The 20,228-nt window shown below is 44.1% G+C and overlaps 2 protein-coding genes and 1 long non-coding RNA gene across 3 annotated transcripts; all 3 read right to left on the minus strand.

Moving 5' to 3' along the window:
* Window positions 1-420: 420 nt before the first annotated feature.
* Window positions 421-5,927, minus strand: LOC127028248 (c-Myc-binding protein). The gene is made up of 5 exons (XM_050913988.1): window positions 5,913-5,927; window positions 5,610-5,682; window positions 3,741-3,789; window positions 2,870-2,999; window positions 421-512 (listed from the first exon to the last, which is right to left on the minus strand). The coding sequence occupies exons 1-5, from the start codon at window positions 5,925-5,927 to the stop codon at window positions 468-470; spliced, it is 312 nt and encodes a 103-aa protein (XP_050769945.1). The 3' UTR covers window positions 421-467.
* Window positions 5,928-8,886: 2,959 nt separating this feature from the next.
* On the minus strand, window positions 8,887-10,446 carry LOC127028249 (gap junction alpha-9 protein-like). The gene is given in 4 exon segments (XM_050913989.1): window positions 8,887-9,011; window positions 9,014-9,052; window positions 9,055-10,203; window positions 10,206-10,446. Coding segments are annotated over 4 exon segments (1,554 nt in total).
* Window positions 10,447-16,633: 6,187 nt separating this feature from the next.
* On the minus strand, window positions 16,634-18,828 carry LOC127028250 (uncharacterized). Its single transcript, XR_007767991.1, has 2 exons — window positions 18,310-18,828; window positions 16,634-16,836 (listed from the first exon to the last, which is right to left on the minus strand). It is a non-coding gene; the product is annotated as an uncharacterized LOC127028250 (long non-coding RNA).
* Window positions 18,829-20,228: the final 1,400 nt, after the last annotated feature.

Below are 20,228 nucleotides of genomic sequence, written 5' to 3' on the forward strand. Positions count from 1 at the left end.
TGAGTAGACAGTTACTTTATCAGCTTCAGTAGAAGCCTAACCTCAGTGCTGAGCACCAACTTAGAACGTACCTTGGAGGTCCTGCGTTAGTTTACAGTTGGTCCATCTGTGTCACATCACCCCCTCCAGTTAAAAGAAAACCAAGAGAGATCAGCAGTTTAACAGGACCATTGACCACGATGCGAAATTTACACAAAGTTGGCAGGCACAGTTATCTACAAGTTAATCATAACTATCACCTTTTCTTAAACACAGAAAGCAAGAAAGTTGGCCAGTATGCTTAAACTCATCAGCTGCTGCAGCAGCTGCACAAAAATAGCTGCACACTCATGATACTGCATTTTTCTTTCTTTAAGATGATGAGGTAACAAAGTAGACATGCAGAGTTCATACACATACACACAAAAAAGGACTGCAGTTCTCAGGAAGCCCTTTATTAAGTCAAGGCATTAAAGGAGAAACTACTGTTATTCACCATGCTTCTCGTCTTGAGGTGGTTCATACTGAGCCAGCTGTGGATTTAAAGAGAGGAATTTAGTTAGCTGCAACATTTCAGAGACACTTTCTACATTAAGAAATGTAGGAAAACATTTGGTCTGGAAGTGTTCCATTTACTTTGTGTATTTTAATCCATCACTGATATTTATGCGAGTCCATTTTCAAGTCAGGCAACAAAGTAACCCCTCAAAACATCAACTGGTCACATTGTGTAATCATGCAGCTATAACAAGGGGACTTTTCAAATGCCCTTTCAAGCATTAGGTCTTGCCCTTAATTTTTGCCTGTTTCTTGTTCTAGGTCTCACTAAGTACTTTTCATCTCAAATAGCAGCTGATAATGATCAGAGCCTTCTAAGCTCTGATTTCACTGAAATATGATTAAATGAAACAGTCACTCTCACAGCAACTGTAGCCAAGTTAACATTTCCTGTAATCATTCTAGCTTTCGTTATACTTTCTGGGGAGTATGGCCTAGGCAACTATGCACTAAAATATGACCTTGTACAGTTATTTCCAAAGAAACAGTTGAAGGTGTTTACTTGACCTCAGTTACATTAAAGATAAGCTCAAGCTTCAAAAACAATTCAAGCATTAGGACTGAGTCTCTGAAATATGCCAGTCCAGTTTCCTCAGTTGAGATTCTTCCCCTCTCCTGCAAATTGCAGAGTAGGTTAAAAATAAACAAAGTACATTAAAAAGTTAAAATACCCATGTGTTCCTCATAGCAACACTAAATTACAGCAATCACTATGCCACTAACAAGAACCACTAACATAGCATTTTGTGTCCTTCTTGTAGATTTTACCACAAAAGATGGCCTGTACACAATCCAAAGTCCCTTTTCTTTTCCACAAAGGCCTAACTATTGACTTCCTGACCCTGTCCCACCCAAATACCTGACATTCTGACCAATAAATGTAAGGAAAAGAACAGATCTTCACAGATGAATGTAACAGAAGAACACCACCTATTTGGACATGATTCAAGTTACCAATAAATGCACAGTTAAAGGCATGTATTTTATGCTAGAAAGCTGCTAAAAAAAGAGTTAAACAGTAGTGTTCTCCTGTTCTGTCCATGTAAACTTCTACAGTACGTCAGAATGACAGGCAGAAGATGGTAGGGGAAAGAAAGCAAAAAAACAAAAACATTAATACTGGAAAACACATAAAGCAAGAGTTATCATTTGAAGGCTGAAGAAGGTGAAAGCACAAATAAACCCATGGTTATGGAAAGGCTTACTTTCCTGGAACAAGTTTTGACTTTAAAAGATTCCTTTAAACAAAGACCCAGGTTACTCTGCTTTCATGTGTCTACTTACTATCAGTTGCATTTTTAAGTCGGCTACGCCGAGTGAACTGCTGGTCTATTGCTACTCCCCCTAAAATTCTGCTCTTTGCCATATTTCCTAGTAAGAAATAACAAATGTAGCTGTAAGGACTCACAGTGGGTAACAGAGAAGGAGGAGAATTACTAGGACAGCAAGAGGGCACTCCAGATGAGAAATACAAAGGGGTAATGCCCAAGAATCCCTTCTCCCAGAACTAAGGTGGGATGGTTGTCTCCCAGAAAAAAAACCATAGGGATGTTCACATATAACAACAGCCATCCTCTTCCAACAAATGCACGGAAACCTGTAGCAGCACATAAGCTACTAGCTTATTAAAGTTCTCAAAGGTTTCCTCCTTCAGTGTTGTTAGGTTTACAGTCAGTGCCCTCTCGTAAGGGGAAGTTGTTCACATCTCAGAGCTGTTTCAGACAGCCTGTGGACCCATTAAAGAATGGCTCTGCCTTAGCCAGCACTTCAGATCCACTGTTGTTGCAGATAGAGGAATATCAGGGTCGTTTTAGCCGAAAAGTGCAATTACTGTTCCACGTGGATATGAGTGCCTCCACTGGTAACATCCTGCCACATGCAAGTCCGTGCCAGGTCACACAAACTAACATATAATATTCCTCCTTCAGTTTGCCTTTTGAAAGCCTTTATAATAGATACATTAGCTTTTTTCTTTTTCAAAACTCTTGTGGAAGCATGAGCTACATAATATCAGACAACTTAAACACATCCAGACAGGACTGAATGAAGACATGGGATTAGCCTCGATAACACATACTTTCACTAAATAAATAAAATTCCTAGTTTAGCAATACTATTCTATGTTATAGAATATAAGAAGTGTCCTAAAAAAAAAAAAAAACCAAAACAAACTTTATTACAATGAATTCTATCAGCATTCCTCAGCCACGAGGCTAAACAATGCAACAACATTTGTCAGTTACTCCAATGGAAGAAAGTTAGCTTATTCTAAGTATTAAAGTATTCTTCTTGTTGTGTAATATGGAACTACCGAGGAACACTAGACCTTTACCTTGGTTTTCAGTTTTTTATTTTCTTCCAACACAGCTTCGTATTTTTCTTTCATCTCTGCCACTTCCAAGCGAAGTGCCTCTACTTCTGGATTCTCAGGAGCTGAAGCTCCCAGATGATGCTTCAGAAAGCTGATATTTAGATGTTAAGTATTTCTTCAGTTAGATAGCATAACTGCACTTTAGTTTTAACACTTATGACAAAGTTAGTGCTGCAATACACGTGACTGAAATTGCATTAAACCACTTAAGATTACTACAGTGCTCTTCATCCTACAGGATGAAGTTACAAAAATAAGAAAGCTTTTCAAGTTCATTGGTATATTCCTTAAAAAAAAAAGAAAAAAGAAAACAAGACATCAGTACACACAGGACAAATAATCATGTTTTACTACACCCTCCTCTCTTTCTTTCCTTAAATGCAGTTTTGAAGAGTTAAAAGGAATAACCAAAAGATAGAAGCAATAACCAAAAAGGGAGGCTGCTTAAAAACAGCAAGAAACAAGAGACATAAATTTCTTTCCCCTCTTGTATTATTTAAAAAAAAAAAAAAAAAGGAAGTGTGAAGAAGCTGACTTCAGAAGCCACAGATACTGTAAGTACTCGAATCTAATGCTGCAGGTCTACAACATTCTGTAATGGCCTATAACAACTTCACAATTGCTGGCATACTGATACACACAGTTCTCTTGCATCCCATCAGACTTTGTTAGGTTGTAAGAATGCAATTATTAGCTAAAATGCATCCATAAAAGCCATGTTCTCAATGCAAGTCTTCTAAACGAGCCTCTCCAGTTCACCTACGAGTCAGAAGCAGTACCGCTGTTTTGTGTGAAGTCTCTACGAACAATTCACAGAAGAGAAAAAGGATACTCCAGTGCACTATTTGGTTTCTCTGGCTCTTCATATAAGGCTACCAACACTGCAAATAGAAAATATTCAACAACTGCAAGAAGTTCATGCAACTCTAAGTTTTTAAAACATATACCAACAGACAGAAGGCATACAAGCTGCATGCCACATTTATAGCGCATTTTCCTGTGTAACAAGATTTTTACCTGTATACTTTGATTTAAAGAATAGGTCTGCTGTACAGGAGGGAACAGAGCATCCCACTCAGTAACAGCTAGACAGAAGTTTTGCTGATCCCCTAACCACAGTCTTTGGCTATTCTAGCATAGAACACAAAACAGCCTGGACAATTTTTACATATTCCACACATAACCCTAGTATTGGCTTTCATCAGCAAAATTGAAATTCTAACTATTTTGAGTCTCGCCCCTCATAAACCATTACTTCCACTCAAGCTACATCTTTGAACCACAGGACAACATTAGCACTTCGTAACTTTCAGCATACAAGCAAACCTCCATTGAACACCTACAGTTACAAACTAAACGGCTACCATCAGAGTAGGTGACACTGATAATCTTTATGGATGAGGGCTGCAGCGGCCAACAGAGTGCCGGAGAGGTCAGGCACAAGCAGCAGTACCCTGACAGCTTAAATAAAACTAGCCGTACACATACCAACTCCATATCTGGAGAACTCAGTCCCATGAATACTCAGAAAGTTCCCAAACATAACCACTCCCCCTCCCCACAGGGGCACACACATAGCTACAGAAGATGTTTGCTTTCATAAATACCTAGATGCCCTTCTCCCAGTTTCAGATGTCCACACTGCACAGCCAAATTGGTTTTAAGCTAAGCACCTAAGTTAAAAACAAAATTAGTATGCCACACTGCTTGGAAGCCTTGTTTTGCCATCCTATAGGATGCTTAGTATTGCGATAGAAAGAAATCAAATGGTACCCACACACCAGGCCAAGACTCAGCGCGGCACCTATTCGCTTGACATCCTAGCTCTGCTGCTCCCTCTTTAAACAGCGTATTTTTCAAGCAGGAACATTAACAGATTTTCTCCACATACTATTGGAAGGCTCTCAAAAAGACTTCAGAAGGATTTAAAAGATGCTAAGCCATACAGAAAGTCAAAGTATGCATCAAGTTTAGCATCACCATTTCCCCCGTTCTCATACGGATAGCCACTCTCAGAAAACTTACAGGTTCATTAGTCTTAGGAGAAGCGCCAAGCTCCACTCAAGAAAGGATCTTTTTAAATGGAGTGTTTTTAAGAGCACATTTGCTGTTATTTTGTCTCAAGCATTTACTTTCTCTGGAAAGCTCTGGCAGAATAACAACCCCAAGAAATTCAGCTGTTTCCAAAAGCAAGCATAGAGAAAAGCACTTTGGCCGACTAAGAGCGGTCTCCAACACACCACGTAAGGAGAAAGGAACCGCCTTCCTGTTCCTTACGTGTCTCTACCATTCCTATTCCACAGTCGACCCACACGCAACGAACGTGCGAACTGCCAGAGAGGAGTTAACGCGTTGCAGTTCACAGGCCACGTCTCCAGAGAGGTCCTCTGCCCTCCCCCAGCGCGCACCGCCCCGCTGCCCAGCTCCGGCTCGGTTTCGACCGCCGCACCAAGTTTTCCGGGCGAGCTCTGCCGCCGGCCGCCACGCAGACTGCGGAGAAAGAGCGAGCGGCTCGCCGAGGCGAGGCGGGAGCCAGCGGGGAGCGCCGAGGCGGCCCGAGGGGCGGCCACCCCCCAGCCGTGCCAGGGCGGCAGCTGCGCCGCGGGAGCAGGGCGCCCCGCGGGGAAGAGCCCCACCGCAGAAGCGCCCGAAAAGCCGCCCACGGGCCCCTCGGGCGGCACGACGCGGGCCGGAGACTTACCCTTGGTGAGCGTGTCCAGCACCCCCGACTTCTCCAGGTACCGGCGGAACTGCTCCCGTTTGGAGTCCGCGGCCTGAGGGAGGACGCCCACACGGTCAGATCGGCGGCGCCCCCCCTCAGCTACGGAGGCGGCTCGCTGCACCAGGCCGGCCCCCACCTCCGCCGCGGAGGCGACACGAAAGGCCAAGCCAGCGCCAGTCCGCGGCCTGCCCCTCCGCGCAGACGGCACGGCCAGCCACACCAACCCCGCGCCGCCGCCGCCGCCGCCGCCGCCGCCGCCGCCGCCGGCTCGCTCCCTCCTACCTTGTAATGCGCCATCTAACCCTCACCGCGCCTGCACCCAGCCGCGCGCCTGCGCCCTACTCTTTTACGGCGCGAGCGCTTCCCAGCGGTTACCATAGCGACGGGACACCAGCAACGCCCTCGGCCTGGCCCTGCGGGGGGGGCGTCGGCTGCGGCCGCGGCAGCGCCTCGCCGCCCTCGTGCCCTCGCGGGGCCCTCGCGGCCGCTCTCGCCGCGCGCGGAGGCGCCAAAGCCGGCGCTGCGCTCCCTTCCCCTGGCGGCTGTGGCCGCTGTCCCGCTCCGCCCGGTACGGAAGCGCGTCTCGGACCCAGCCGTTCCGGCGCTCACCGCTGCCGGCCGGTGCCGTGCCGCCGGCTGGCGGGCGGGCGCCGCGACGGGCGGCCCCCGGGGCTCCCCGGCGAGGGGCGCGCTGCCGCAGCGGGGGCCGTCCGGACCACGGGGCGGCGGGGCGCGGCGGGTCGTGAGCGGGGCCGTACGAGCAACGCCTAGCATTCACCGTGTCTCCGAGCGGTGAAGCACCGCTGCGCCCGTATCGCGGCTTTCGGTCCGATCGGTTAGCTGTCGTGCTTGGGGCTTGAGTAGGAACTCGAACCGACTGAAAAATCACAGGAGGAGAGAGTTGCGGCAAGCTGCAGCGGCAGAGTTGCCTACCCAAGGGGCTCCAAACAGTTACATGCGGTGAACTCTTCGCATCGGAAAGAGAGTCTTTTGCCTTAGCCTGTTTTAGAAAACGGAAGCCGTTATACCAGTTCATTTTCATGAAACGCTGTGGTTATCTACTGACTGATAAAATCTGTTTATTACAAAAAAATAAAGAACCAACCGAATGATCTTGGACCTGCGATGTTAGGGTCTTTTCACACTTTTTCTGCACGCTCTTCTGCAATGTCTTCAATTTGCACTGGAATTAAGTTACACTTTTCTGTTGGCAAGGTGCTGTGATGAAACAGAATGTTTGACCCATGTCCGCACACACACAAAATAAGAAAAATCCTCTCTCAGCAGCAGAAAAACAAATTCTTTTGTATCTTGTCTTGAACCAACAGAAATGCAAATGTCATGTCCCATATGTGAGCATCTAAATCCTAATTTTCTATTATTTAGACAGTGTGAGCGGAGTGCATTAAATACTAGGCTTTTTATACAGAGACATTAAATGCAAAACGTGCATTAGCACAGTTATCACCCACAGAAACTTACGCATCAAGAAATGCAAGAATTAAAGCCACAGTAGCAGTATTAACTCAGCTAAATCAAGCTATACATTTATACATTCCTGTATATTACACAATGTTAAATTTTACAGTGTAAGCAGAATTACGTAAGGCTGTATTTATGTATACAAGTAGAGCAATACTAGAGGTGAGAAGAATAGCTGCTGGAGAGAAATCTACAGTGAACAGTTTTAGTAGTATTAATGCATATTTCTTATGTGGACAAATTAATGATGCTGCTGCAAGCAAAAGAGCCTTTTAGGTTTTCTGGCTCCTTTTTTCCTAATATTGTACAGCCTTCAGCCAATCTGAAACATGGCTGGCTTGGAAGCATAATGATAATGCACATTAAGAATTTAATGATGCCATAACATCATGATGCTACATTTCACAAATTATTTTTCCAGTACACATACAGTAAGTCAAATCCACTAGTAAAAAAACACGCATACACTAATGCATCCCAGATGTGACCACCTCACCAAGTATTTACAGCCTGTCAGTGCTGTGCGACTCAAGTAAATGTATTTCATTCATAGAAGTCTCAATTACAAATGTGACACAGTATTTTGTTCATCTTTCCCTCCTTTATAATTTCAAGTTGTTTCATGTAACTTGCCTTACACTATATGGACGGGAGCAGCAAGTGGATGAATGTCCTTTTTGTTTTATTGTTACCCCCATAAAAAGCATAAACGGAAATGCTCCTTCTAAACAATTATAAGTATTCTTTGATTTAAAAGTTTTTCAGAATTCAGGGGACAGATGGACCCCATAGCATCCAGAAAAGGAGTAGTTTTACAGTTTGATAAACCTTTTCTATGTTTTTTGACATTGTAACTGAAAGTAGGACGGTACTACCATTTTTTCTTTTTGTTTTCTCTTTTTTTTTTACCATAGTAAGCCTTCTGGTTTGTAAAATCCAAAATTTCTGATTAATAAATCTCAGTAACTTTTTTCTGATTAAAAAAAAAATTGCTAGCTTATTAGTGTTACACAAAATCTCAAAATTAAAGCTCAGAACTCATTTGTAATTCATGATGCTTTAAAAATGTAATAGTGTAATGGTAATAACATACATAAAAATGGTAATAGCATACGATCAGAAATTCACTCTAATTTTTCTGCTGAGGAAATCAGTGGTGATACACTGAAAAAAAAAAGTGTACCGTGGAGTCAAAGAATTAGTGATACATGTATCAGATGTTTTGTTCTTTTTGTATTTAACACAGTTCAAACAGCGGAATATGTTTGACTTTCTGCTTTCAGACAGCTATCAAATGTCTGTTTGAATTCTCAGAGAGATTAAGCAGAAACATATTTACCGATAATTAATTTCTCCTGAGAGCACCAGTGCCATTTTTAGCCTAATTTCATTTACTGGTCTTCATAAAATATATTGTTGGACTGTAAATTTTGTCTTCTCTTTTTATTCAGTTTAAATAGTATCAGCTGTGATTTTATGCCTGATTTTTCCTAATATGTGGACTTATACGATGTATGTTTTCCTTTTTAGGTGGAAGGGCAGTGTAGAAGTTTATACGCTGAGGTCTAAGCCACCCTTCCATTACAAAGGAAGTAAAGAGATTCTTTAAAAGTTACTTAGCTAATATTCAAAGGGCTACACAACTTTTCTATCTATGTGAAACAGCTGGTTAAAGTTGAATGATTTAGCTACTCTTATACATAGGTCTTGCTTATGTCGCAATGTTCAATAATTATCCCAGCATTGACTAGTGCGATTGACGGGTTAACTCACACTATATTTGAAGATCAGTGGGGGCACGCCTGCTGCTGGCATTACTTGACAGCGACAGTCGCCTAGACAGAGAGAAAGGCTTAGGACTATCACAGTTTCTACTTTGTTTAGATTCTGAGCTCACCTCCCTGTAGAGTCAGGAGTGTCTGCTCGGCTAGAATTTTTACGTCAGGATTATAAGGAGGTTGGGCTTTGTTTGCACCAAAACTGCTTTGTCTTCTGTTGCTGTTCTTTGGAAGAGAATTTGTTGAAGCTCCTGCACTCTCAACCATTGCCGAGCAGTTCCAAGACGAACCGATTCCATGTTGTCTTCTGAAACCAGCAATAGGAAAAGTTGTATCAAGTTGCAGGGAAGTTTGAGATTGCATTTCAGCAAAGCTTCTCAAGCATGTGCTCGAAGCTATATCTGTGTTCTGAGTAACAACAAGAAAATGTTTCTTTTCAGCTTTGTTTTGCGCATCATGCGCTTCAGTCCCAAGCTCGCCAAGCAAGCCTTCATTATTATTTGTGCTAGTATTTTGAGTCTGATTGTCTGAAGCATTTGTAGCTGGCCTCTTCTTTGGCGATTTATTTTCCTGATTGCGATGGGTGTAATTGCTGCTCATTTCTGTACGGTTATTTTGCACAGACTGAAACATGGGAGGAGAATCTAGAGTCGGGTAGACGGCAGTGTCAGTTTGCTTTTCCATTAAAAAGGTATAACCGCTAAGTGCAGAAGGAAGAGTTTTTTGAGGAGTGGTGGATATTCCCAAAGAAGAGTGTGGTATCACAGAGTATTTCTTAGATTTGTTTACGTAGAAATTGTCAGGGTCATCCTTGTTTTTATTCTGCCTGCAGAGTCCCATTTTAATTTTTCGGAATCCTAGGTGGATAATTTCTAGGATATTTAAAAGCAAGGATACAGTCGCTATTGATTGCATGAATACTATGAACACTGTCTTTTCTGTTGGTCTAGATACAAAGCAGTCAACTGTGTTTGGACATGGATCTCTCTGACATTTATAAAGGGGATCTAGATGAAAGCCGTAAAGAAGATACTGCCCAATCATAAAACCGACTTCCACTGCAGATCTTGTGAAAATATGTATCACGTAAGTGCAGAGCAAAGAGCCTCTCAGGGGTGCTTTGTTTAGCTTTCTTTGATCCAATTGCCGGAGTTCTCTCTCCAGCCTTTTCCGATTTTCAGTCATTTCTAATTCAGTGCTTTCGAGTTCCACTCTTACCTGAGCTTTCTTTTTTTGCCTCTCTTTTTCCAAGGCTCTTAGTCTGTATAAGGCATGACCCATATACACCAAGGAAGGGGAAGACAAATATATACTTGCAAGACCCAGTATCTTATGAGAGAGATGGGAAAGGCCTCATCATAGCACACATTTCTGCAACCAGGTTGCTCGGTATTGCATATAAATTCTGATTGTTCATCATTCCAAACATCCTCAGTTGCCACTCCGAGGACAAGCATTCGAAATATGAAGAGGATTGTTAGCCAAATCTTTCCAATAATAGTGGAATGAATGTGGACCTCCTCTAAAATGCCTCCAAGGAAATTCCAGTCTCCCATGGTTATTCTGCCATCTTAACACTAAAATGTATGAGAGAAAAAAGTATCAAACATTGTAAAAGCTGCAGTCCTTCCTTAGCGCATTATGAAAAAAATGACACTGGGAAAAAACATCGTATCTCACATTGTAACCGTGGCAACATGACCCACTGCTCATTGATAATCTAGGTATTATTTTTTCATCTACAAATGGAGAAGTGCATCATCCGCCCGTGTCTAATTTATCAGTAAAAGACATCCTGATAAGCACATCACTATGAGGTATTAAGCACCCTCTGTATGCATCAAATCAGTGGAAACTAAGGTGCCTGCCTTGTAGTGGGATTTTAAGAGCATTATGCAGTCTGTTTGAACCATCATCCAATAGCAGTGTGAGAGCAGTATGTTTATATTTAGGACACTTATGAAGGTAGATGGAATATTTCCTGGTCCTCCTTTTCGGATGTTCTGAACCCCACATCACAGCTGAAGTTACGGTAATGTCCAGTTACTGTTTCACAGCGAAAATTGGTTGTACAAAGGAACTCGAGAGGCAATAAAACATCTCGCTAAAATTGCATTGTTAAATTTAAAAAAATATGTTTTAAGCATTATAATTTGGGCACAGGACAATTGCTTTTTGTTTGCGGATGTCAACAATAAACAAATAAATAGAAATCACCATAATTAGGTCCATTCCTCTGATCAATGATACCTTGCATTTGAAATACAGAATAGAGTGCCTAAGTGTGAAGCGTTGCTATCTTTGGCCCCGCTTCCATGCAAAAATAAAGGATTTATGCAAAATTCTCTACCAGCATGTTCCTAAATGATTGTCATCTGAGTACAGATAAAACTTGGTTAGTATATGTGTGTAATTGCACATCTCGCCTTTCTTTCCTATGTTTGTTTCTTTCTCCGTTACATGTACTACATTGCGGACAAGATTTTAAATTCCTTTTCAGTGTTTATGTTATCGTATACACTAACAAAAATGTTTTTCTTTTATGTGCAGGGATAACCGGTACGTCTGTAGGTTTACCTTTTCATTGTATGTACAGTACAATTCAATAGAATTCAGTTATACTAAAACCAGAATAATCTGATTTTTTTTAGGATAAAGGTGGTTTAATGCCAGTGGTTTCTGTTCAAGTGGGATTCATTTCACCCTGTAAAACAGGAATGTTAAGAAATGGAAGTTGCAGTCTTACGACTGCAATACCGATGACTATAGAGGAAACTTTATGTTAAGGCAGCCTACTAAACATGAAAATACTCTTGCAAATCAGTATACAAATAGGCAAGTTAGACATTTCTTAAAGATAAAAAAATTAAAAATTAAACAGCAAATTAAAAATTAAACATACCTTTCTTTACAAAAATGTGTTTAAAATTAAAGATTTGCGGCGTCGGATAAAAAGTTACAACCCCTGCCATCTTCCATCCATGTGAGTAAATTTCACATTATAAGCAGTTTATTTCGCTACAGGAGCAAGTGATGGAGCACAAGCTTTGCACATTGAATTTATATTTGCTAGGGTTGGAGGGAGGAGAAAATCAATCTGTTGTTCAGTCTACTACCGCTCCAAGCATAATTTAACTATGACCAGTGAAAGAATCTCATTTAAAAAAGCTAGAAACGAAAAATCTGCAGCTCTAACCTCCTTCAGATTATCTTCCCTTTCACCTCTCCAGCACCTTCCAAGTTTTAAGAACAATCTCAGCCTCAAACAGAATAAAGAAAACTTTCGAACTAAGTTTTAGTTTACATATCTCAGTAGCAGCAAACATTCGGCTTGCCTGTGCAAAAGCGAAGAAGATAAATCCTCCCAAATACTATCATTGTAAATTTCTGCAGACAGTCTGTCCTCCTGGAATGGCTTAGCACCACACTTCTGATGTAAAATCCCAATGGTGGTACTTTTGACCCCTCCAAACTCACTTCCTCTTCATAGACAGCACCTGTCCTTATACTCTACGATTCTGCACCTCTCGTTTATTCTCCTTATGCCATCTTACTTGTCATACTGACTTCTTTAAAACACCCTGAACGCAACTGTTTTACACCATTTTCCCCGTCCTTATAATTCAGTATTTCTTTTTAGGAGCAAGTCATTATCGTTCCAGTCTAAGTGTTGGACATACTAAAGATGTCAGTCATTCTTCTTGATAGTAATACTTATGTATAGCCTGTTGAAAACAGACCAGGTGACACAAGTCCCCTTTTTATCCCAGGCCTTCAGCTACCCCTCCACATTACCTCAGCAGGAAGAATACCAAGAACAGGCTGAAATATTTCCAGTATAAAAGAGCGCACAAACTGCCTAGTCTCAAAGAACAGGGATTTTCTAGGTGTTTAGGAACACAAGGGCCACATATGTTAATTGATATAATTATTCACAGGTTACAACCTACTGTTGTTAACTTTTTCTTTTAAATTCCTCCCTTTCCTGTTCCTTTCTTTACATCAGATGGATCATTGCAGAAGAGTTGCCCTGCGACTCGGTGTGAATAAATGGGTTTGTTCTACTGAAGAACCTGCTTACTTACACGGTAAAAGATGCGGTAAAGCTATACACTATACATCCTCCCCATGTCAGCGTGCAGCAGCAGAATTAGAAACGGAACCCACAGTTGCACATGTACTCCACAAACTTACCATTGTCTGTGTCTCCCTAGAGGAGGATAAAGATGACGCACTGGAATAGAATGAATACTCCTTATCCTAAATTACCCTTCACTGAGTTTAAAAAAGAAAAGGTTAATGTGGAGGAGGAGAAAGTGGAAGAATGTCAGCAGAAGCTCTACAGGCTAAAGGTATACTAGAATCATAGAATGTTTGGGTCGGAAGGGACCTTAAAATACCGCCTAGTCCAAACCCTCCGCCATGGGCAGGGACATCTTTCACTAGATTGGGTTGCTCAAAGCCCTGTCCAACCTGAGTTTGAACACTTCCAATGATGGGGCATTCACAACTTCTCCGGCAACCTGTTCCAGTGTCTCACCACCCTCATTGTAAATAATTTCTTCCTTGCTTACGTAACGATTCTAAGAGTAAATGCTATCTTTAAAAAGTCCGTCGGCGCTCGGGCATAGATCGCAGCTTGTAAGCTGAGCTGACGCACGAAAATTATGTAAGAGAGCTTAAAATCTACTCAGATTTTTTTTGAGCCGATCAGACTGCTACAGTGCATTTTGGGGACCGATGATAGGCTGGGGAACACCCTTTCACACACTCTAAACTTTAGGAAATGCCTACAAAAAAACATTGGGAGAGGGGAGGGAAAGCGACCTCGTTTTAGAAAATGAAAGACAGGGAAAGAAATATGCTTGTTTTGTGTACAAAGATTGTCCTGGAGCCAGCATTAGCAGCGCAGTGACCAAGGATACGGCCTTGTTAGGCATGCCTGGTATTAATGTGTAACTCCACCACTAGGATCAATGTGAGTTAAGAAGTGTATCTAGCACTATAATGCTCTTTAGATGATTCTCCTCAGCGCCCTGCAAAAGTGCATTGCTGATCCAAGTGTCCTGTATAGGATATAATAAACTTCCTCTGCTGAGAAACTCTAAAAAGCTAATCATTATCTTTTAATTTTGGTGCTGAGGATCAGTCAATAGGTCACGTCCGATTTCATAGTTAAATGACAGCTTGCCTGGAAGTATTCGATCATTTTGGCAAGCTGTAAGTCTACAGCCAGCCATTTCTATTAAGTACTTAAAGCAGGTTTCTAAACATACGTCTCTTCTATCAAGTACTTAAAGTAGTTTCTAAACATTTTTCTGCTATTGGTGAAAAAACTTGTAAGTCTGTTGAAGTGGTCCACAGACACTCCCCACCCCCAGCCCCCCCTTCTGCAAAGATGCTGAAGCTTTGTTTGAAAATCATAAGTGTTCGGTAAGACTGAACTACGGTGGCTGGGCTTCTACTTGTTCTGTAAAAGATAATGTTAAGACAAAGATTTAATGATCTAACACATAATGTTCCGTGATGCATTATCTCATTTAAAATGGTATTCAGTCAAATGACAACTTGACAAGTCTGGAGGAAAATGAATTCAAGCACCAATGTCAATTTTATAGTGCCGATGCTGCTCTTTATCTTAGTCCAGACATTTTGCGGATGTGACTATTTGCACAAACTGTCATACCAACATTCCGTGTTTAGTAACAAAATTACTTAGTGATGTAAGGAGAGAATACTCATTTTTCTTCCAGGTCTAGAAGCTACCTCACTGGCTTTCATCGGTGGTGGGTTTGCTGCAAAACATCCCCCAAACTTTAATAACTATATTATGTTTTCTTAGCTCAGGGTCAAACACCAGAGAAAATCATTCAATCATGGAAATATTCTCTGAAGATCAAGACCTTTTTCATTCCTACTCATCAATAATGTGCACTTTATGTGTACAATTGATTTTTATTTTCTACTGTATTTGTCTGACCCACAATGGCCAGCTAGAGGCACAAACATCAGTGATGTGTTCTACAGGCTTTCAGGGTAATGCGGACTCACTCCCATAGTTTTCTTTCAGTAGTGAAGTTAGGATCACAAATGATAAACTGCAATAATGAGAAATTTGGACAACCGTACTACTCAATATTGTCTTTAAGACTACCAGATCCAGTGGTACTGTGTTGAAGGCAGACCAGAGAATACTATATAAAGACCGAGGCACATGCGCTTCACGTTCATCCGTTTCTGTCTGGCTGCTTATAGATTCACTTTGGATTGCTAAGACATACATGCAAATCAGTAGGTGCAGATTGTGTTTTTGCTTTCACAAGCAAAATTTCTGAAGATGCCCTGGCATTTATCCGAAAGGTTTAAGGTGTTTTTTTTGGTCACTAATTGGGTATTTTAAGCTTAGATAGCATGCCGTATTTCCACTTGGGACTTTCCTTTCCCTGCACAAGTTCTTCACTATGTTGAAAAGAGCCTCTTGTAAAGTAAGCAGGATGCTTGTACTCCCAGATTCTCCATTCCAAGACATTACAGAACACTCAAAAAAACCAGTTTCTTGCTATTTAGGACCTGATTGTGTAGAAATTTTGTAGATCTGAGGCGAAAACATTTAAATCGCATCCTTACAACTGAGAAACATCCAATCAGATGAGCCTCAGCGTCTTTAAAGAAAAGGTAATTGCTTTTCCTTGAAGAGAATTTGAGCAATATGCCAGTCGATTAGGTAGCTTGGACCGCACGTGTTCATCATGTGAGTAATAGGCTAAAAATCATAAAAACTACTTCCTCGGCTGAAATGTTTTACCCTGTTCTGGCCACTCTGTGAGAAATTTTCCGGTTAGTCTTTAGGGTGAGATTTACTGACCTGAGGAAATGGCGTTTGAGGCGCTGTTAGCGACCGCAGGAAGAACGTTCCTGTTTGTCCCAAATGCTTTTCTCTCTCTTCAGCAGGTACCAGTTTCCTTAATAAAAGGCTGGTTGGTTGTAACAGGTGTCACCAGCTCTGGATGTTTGCCCGTGGAACTGCAGGACTAAAAATAGTCAAGTTCTTGTTCCTAATGCAGATGAACTGGTTCTTGTGGGGTTGCAGGTAGATTGGGTGGAAGTGCATTTTAGTTCAATAATTGGGATTGATTCATCCTATGGTCATGTTAGTACAGTGGCTAAAACCAAGCTATAAAAAGCAACTGTAATGTGTTCCTGGTGTCTGTCTGCATGTTCTGCTGAGATTCCTAGCGAGGGGCAAAACATTCTGGAGTTGCAAGCAAAAATTCCACAGCTTCCCTTTATCGGTTTCCTGCTTATATGCACATGGGTGTTTATTGCTTAAAGTGGAGGGTTCAGAGTTTTTCATTTACTTTTTTTTTTTTCAGAGGTTGCTGTTGATTGTTTCTCACTGAGGGGCTTACGGTTCATTACTCTGTTTTGTGGGGCTCGGTATTTATCAATCAGCATTTCCAGTTCAGTCATTTACCGATCACAGTGCAGGATTTAAAATCTAACCTTATCCAAAATTTTTAAATCCCCAACAACCGTTTGGGTTCCAAGATTTGCAGTTTATCACTTCTGGATTCAGGGTTTACAGTTTAAGGATTTCGACCTTTCTATTGAACAGGTGACAATAAGCTGTAAGCCCTGAATCCCAAACAGTAGGCTGCGAACCCTTCTTTGCAGTTCGTAACTGTAATGCACCGGGGCTAGTGTTTGTTACAATCCCAGGAAGAAAGGCATTCAGACTCTATATTGGTTAAATTTCCATTTATTGACGCCAACGCTAGAAGAAAAAAGAACATAGTGTAGATAATCATACATCCCTTCAGATGGTGGGAGCCCTGACTTGTGCAGAATCGGAGGGACCTCTTATCAGGGCACAGCATGCAGTCCAGATCCTGTCCCTGGAGAGGTTCCACTGACACCTTGGTCTTTAGAGCTCTTACAGTGCTTTTCTAAAAAGAAAAATAGTTCTATTAGTCATTTCTACCATCAGTCACGAGGGTGTTTGCACGAGACCCTCCCGGTTTGCTTGAACATGAAGTCAAGGACACGCAGCTGGTGTAACTGCCAGTGCCAAGCGGGAGCTACCTAACAGGCTCCTTTGTTACCGTTAGCCAGCTAAGTTATGCTGAGATCGAGGGATATGTGCAGCGCAAAGCAGGCCTGACAGCCAAGCCATACGTGCAGCATAGCATGGGCCTGCACCTTCTCACATTAACTGTTACATGGATCGCTAACTCCTCAAAGTACAATAGTCCTCCAGTTAGGATCACTACAGTGACCTTTCCTTGTGCCACTCAGCATTCAGCCCTGATCTGAATCCGTTGTTTGATACGGTGCAGGCATGACACAGTTGGGCTGCCAAGGCCATAGCTGAGCTGAGAGCGGTGGAAGTTTTGTGCAGGGCTGTACTGTAGGGCTAGAGCAGAAGCACAGACAGATGAGATCAGAGATTTTCCTGTCAGATATTGGAACTGAATTCTACCTCTCAAGGAAAAAGCAGGGGAGAAGGCTAACAGCTACTCCATGACTTGACATATCGAGGGCAGAAGCAGGAACTGACCTTCCCCACTGGACTGCCAAACGCTGGGCCAGTAATGACTCTTGAGGTGTCACAGAGGAAGGGGGCGTGTACTGGCTCTGAGCCCCTCAGCAGACTCATCCCAGGTGTTGTTTACATGCATTAATTACTAAATGATTACTTTATTCTTTCCACTCATGGCTGTGCTTCCTGCAGTCCCTTTGCACTCAGTGTCTGTGACAGCACCCAAGGGAAGGAGGTTATTCTTTGTGCCTGAGGGAGCGGAGGCTGGTCCCAAGGTCTCTCAGACCTCCTTTCCATCCTGGGGGTTCCTGGAGAGCCTCTGTGCTGTCAACAGGGCTCCAGGGGATTTCCCTTCTATTGTCATGGACATTCAGGGCTGTTGGTGGCATTTCCTATCATCCCAGGGACAGCCAGGGCCCATCCAGGCTGTACAAGCATACCAGGCTGCTCCTGTGTTTGTTCGCAGCACCCTAAAATGTTCCCATTGTGGCTGGGGCAGCGGGTCAGAGTCCCTGTGGCTAGTGCTGAGTGAGGGAGTTTCTACAGAGACGGCAGACGCCTGCAGGTGATTTCCTGTTGGCCGCGCCGAGCTCCGCAGCGCGTCTTACAGCTCCTCCAGGACCTTCCCTTCACGCTTTCAGAAGGCAGCTCTCAGGACCGAGGGCACAGCTCTGCTGCCCTGGCAGGCCCAGCTGCCCCGAGGGGCGCTGATGGTGACGGCCCTCCGTGCTCTCAGTGAACCGCGGCTGTGGGCCACGCAGCAGGTGGGACGGGGCTGCGGCTACGGGACAGGCGCTGCGCCCGGAATCGGCTGGCGGGGGGCAGCCACTTGGAGGGGGGTACCCAGCTCCGCGCAGTACCATACCATACCATACCATACCATGCCGGGGCGGTCTGGGACAACGGAGACGCCGACCATCGCCAGCCAGGATTGGAGCAGCAGCTGCAGCCGCGGAGAAGGTGAGCTGGGACGAGCGGTCCATGTTCGGGGCTGCGGGTCCTGTACAAGCCGCGGATCCACCCCTGGCAATGTGACACAAGCGGTGGGGATGCAAGAGGGGTCTGGTGGCACACGGGGACAGGCTCGAGGAGAACCACGCTGGGGCCGTTGAGGGGGCAAGGCGGCGCACCAGGGCGGTGTGGGGCCGCCCGAGCGTGGGGGGCTCACTGTGCCAGGCAGGCACCGAGCGGGGGAAGCCCTGGGGAGCATCCCGGAGAAGAGGGGACTGAGGCGGCTCGGGGCCGCGCGAGCGAGAGGCGTAGGGTGATGCTGGAGAGGCTGGGAGGTACGTGGCGGGGGAAAAGCTGGGGCAGTATCGCCCCTGAATCGGCCGGTCCTGGGAGTTCCGGGGCTGCGCTCTGATCTCCGTGGGGCTTCCGGGTCTCGCGGGGACGGGGAGGGAGGAGGAGGAGGAGGAGGAGGAACGCAGACGGCATCGCCAAAGGATTAAAAACTTGCAGAACGCACGAGCGTGCTGCATAGCCCTCCAGCACCGGACACCGGGGATACACCGTTGGCTTGCGCGGCATGCCGGGAGATGTAGTCCCTGGCACAGGACATCCGGGCGGTCATCTCGGCTAGCAAAGCATAATAGGAAGGGTAGTCTTCCGGCACTGGACTCCCGGGCGGCCATTTTGTGCTGTGCGGCATGCCGGGCGGTGTAGTTTTCTGGCACTCGACAGGCAGTCGTCCATTTCGGCCCTGCGCAGCATGCCGGGAGGTGTAGTCTTCCGGCACTGATGTTCCACCGCGCAGGTTTGTTTTGCTCGGTATGAGACATGGAGTCTTCCAGCACTACGCTGCGGGCCACCCATTTTGTTCTATGGACGGAGATGTAGTCTTCCGTCTCTAGACTTCAAGGGTGCAATAGAGCTTTGCATGTCGTGCTGGGAGGCGCAGCTTTTGGAATAGCCGCCTTTGAACTGTTCTTGTTCTCTCAGGTCCACTCCTGAGGTCCTTATATTTTCTCTGAGCCTTCTTTTGTTCCTCGGCGCTGCTCGGGATCTCCCTCCTCCTGTCATGATGCCTGCTGAGGTCTTCCTTGTGCCCCACAGCCATCTTTTAACTCTAGCCCCCTTGATGGGAGCAGCCACAAAGGCGACCCGGGTATAATGGGAAAAATACTGACAGAAGAAAATTTGTTCTTACATACTGACAGAAGATGATGTCTGCCGGCCTGGGAACTGCTAGCCTGGGAACCTGGCGTGGTAACCAGAAGCATCTTTGAGAAGCACAGCTGGCATCCTTGCAGTGTAGCTGAGTACCTGAGACATTCAGAGATACTCTCAACAAGTGCAAAACCAAAAAACCGTGACACCAAAGGTATTGTATGGAAAGGTGAAAAATAGTTAAAAAAAAAAAAAAAAAGTGTAAAACGTCCTGAGAAAGTAGGGATCTGCAACAGCTATTAGCTGCCCTAGCTGAAAGAACATAAAAGGTGTCTGCAAAAGTAAAAAATTGGTCTGAGAAAATAGAGAACCCCATCATCTAGTGGCTGTTTTGTTGGAGATATGCGAGGAACAAAAATAAAGGATGCTACTTAGTTAACGAGGCGTGACCTTGAGAAGAGAAATACGATGACACCATAAGTCAGTGGGTAAAGAAATACCAAGATAAGCACAGGGGCAATCAAAGAGCTACTTGAACTGTGAGTGAACTGTCCTAATTCACATACTAGAAAACCCACCCTTGGCTAGGGAGAGCCCCCTACCAACAGAAGCCCCTTCCTCACAGAACATGCGCAGTAAAAAAAGAGGACGCTGCAACTTTAAGTGGAGATGAGGCTTGCGAGAACCAAT

This window comes from Gymnogyps californianus, unplaced genomic scaffold, assembly GCF_018139145.2.
Source record: "Gymnogyps californianus isolate 813 unplaced genomic scaffold, ASM1813914v2 HiC_scaffold_308, whole genome shotgun sequence".
Lineage (NCBI taxonomy): Eukaryota > Metazoa > Chordata > Aves > Accipitriformes > Cathartidae > Gymnogyps > Gymnogyps californianus.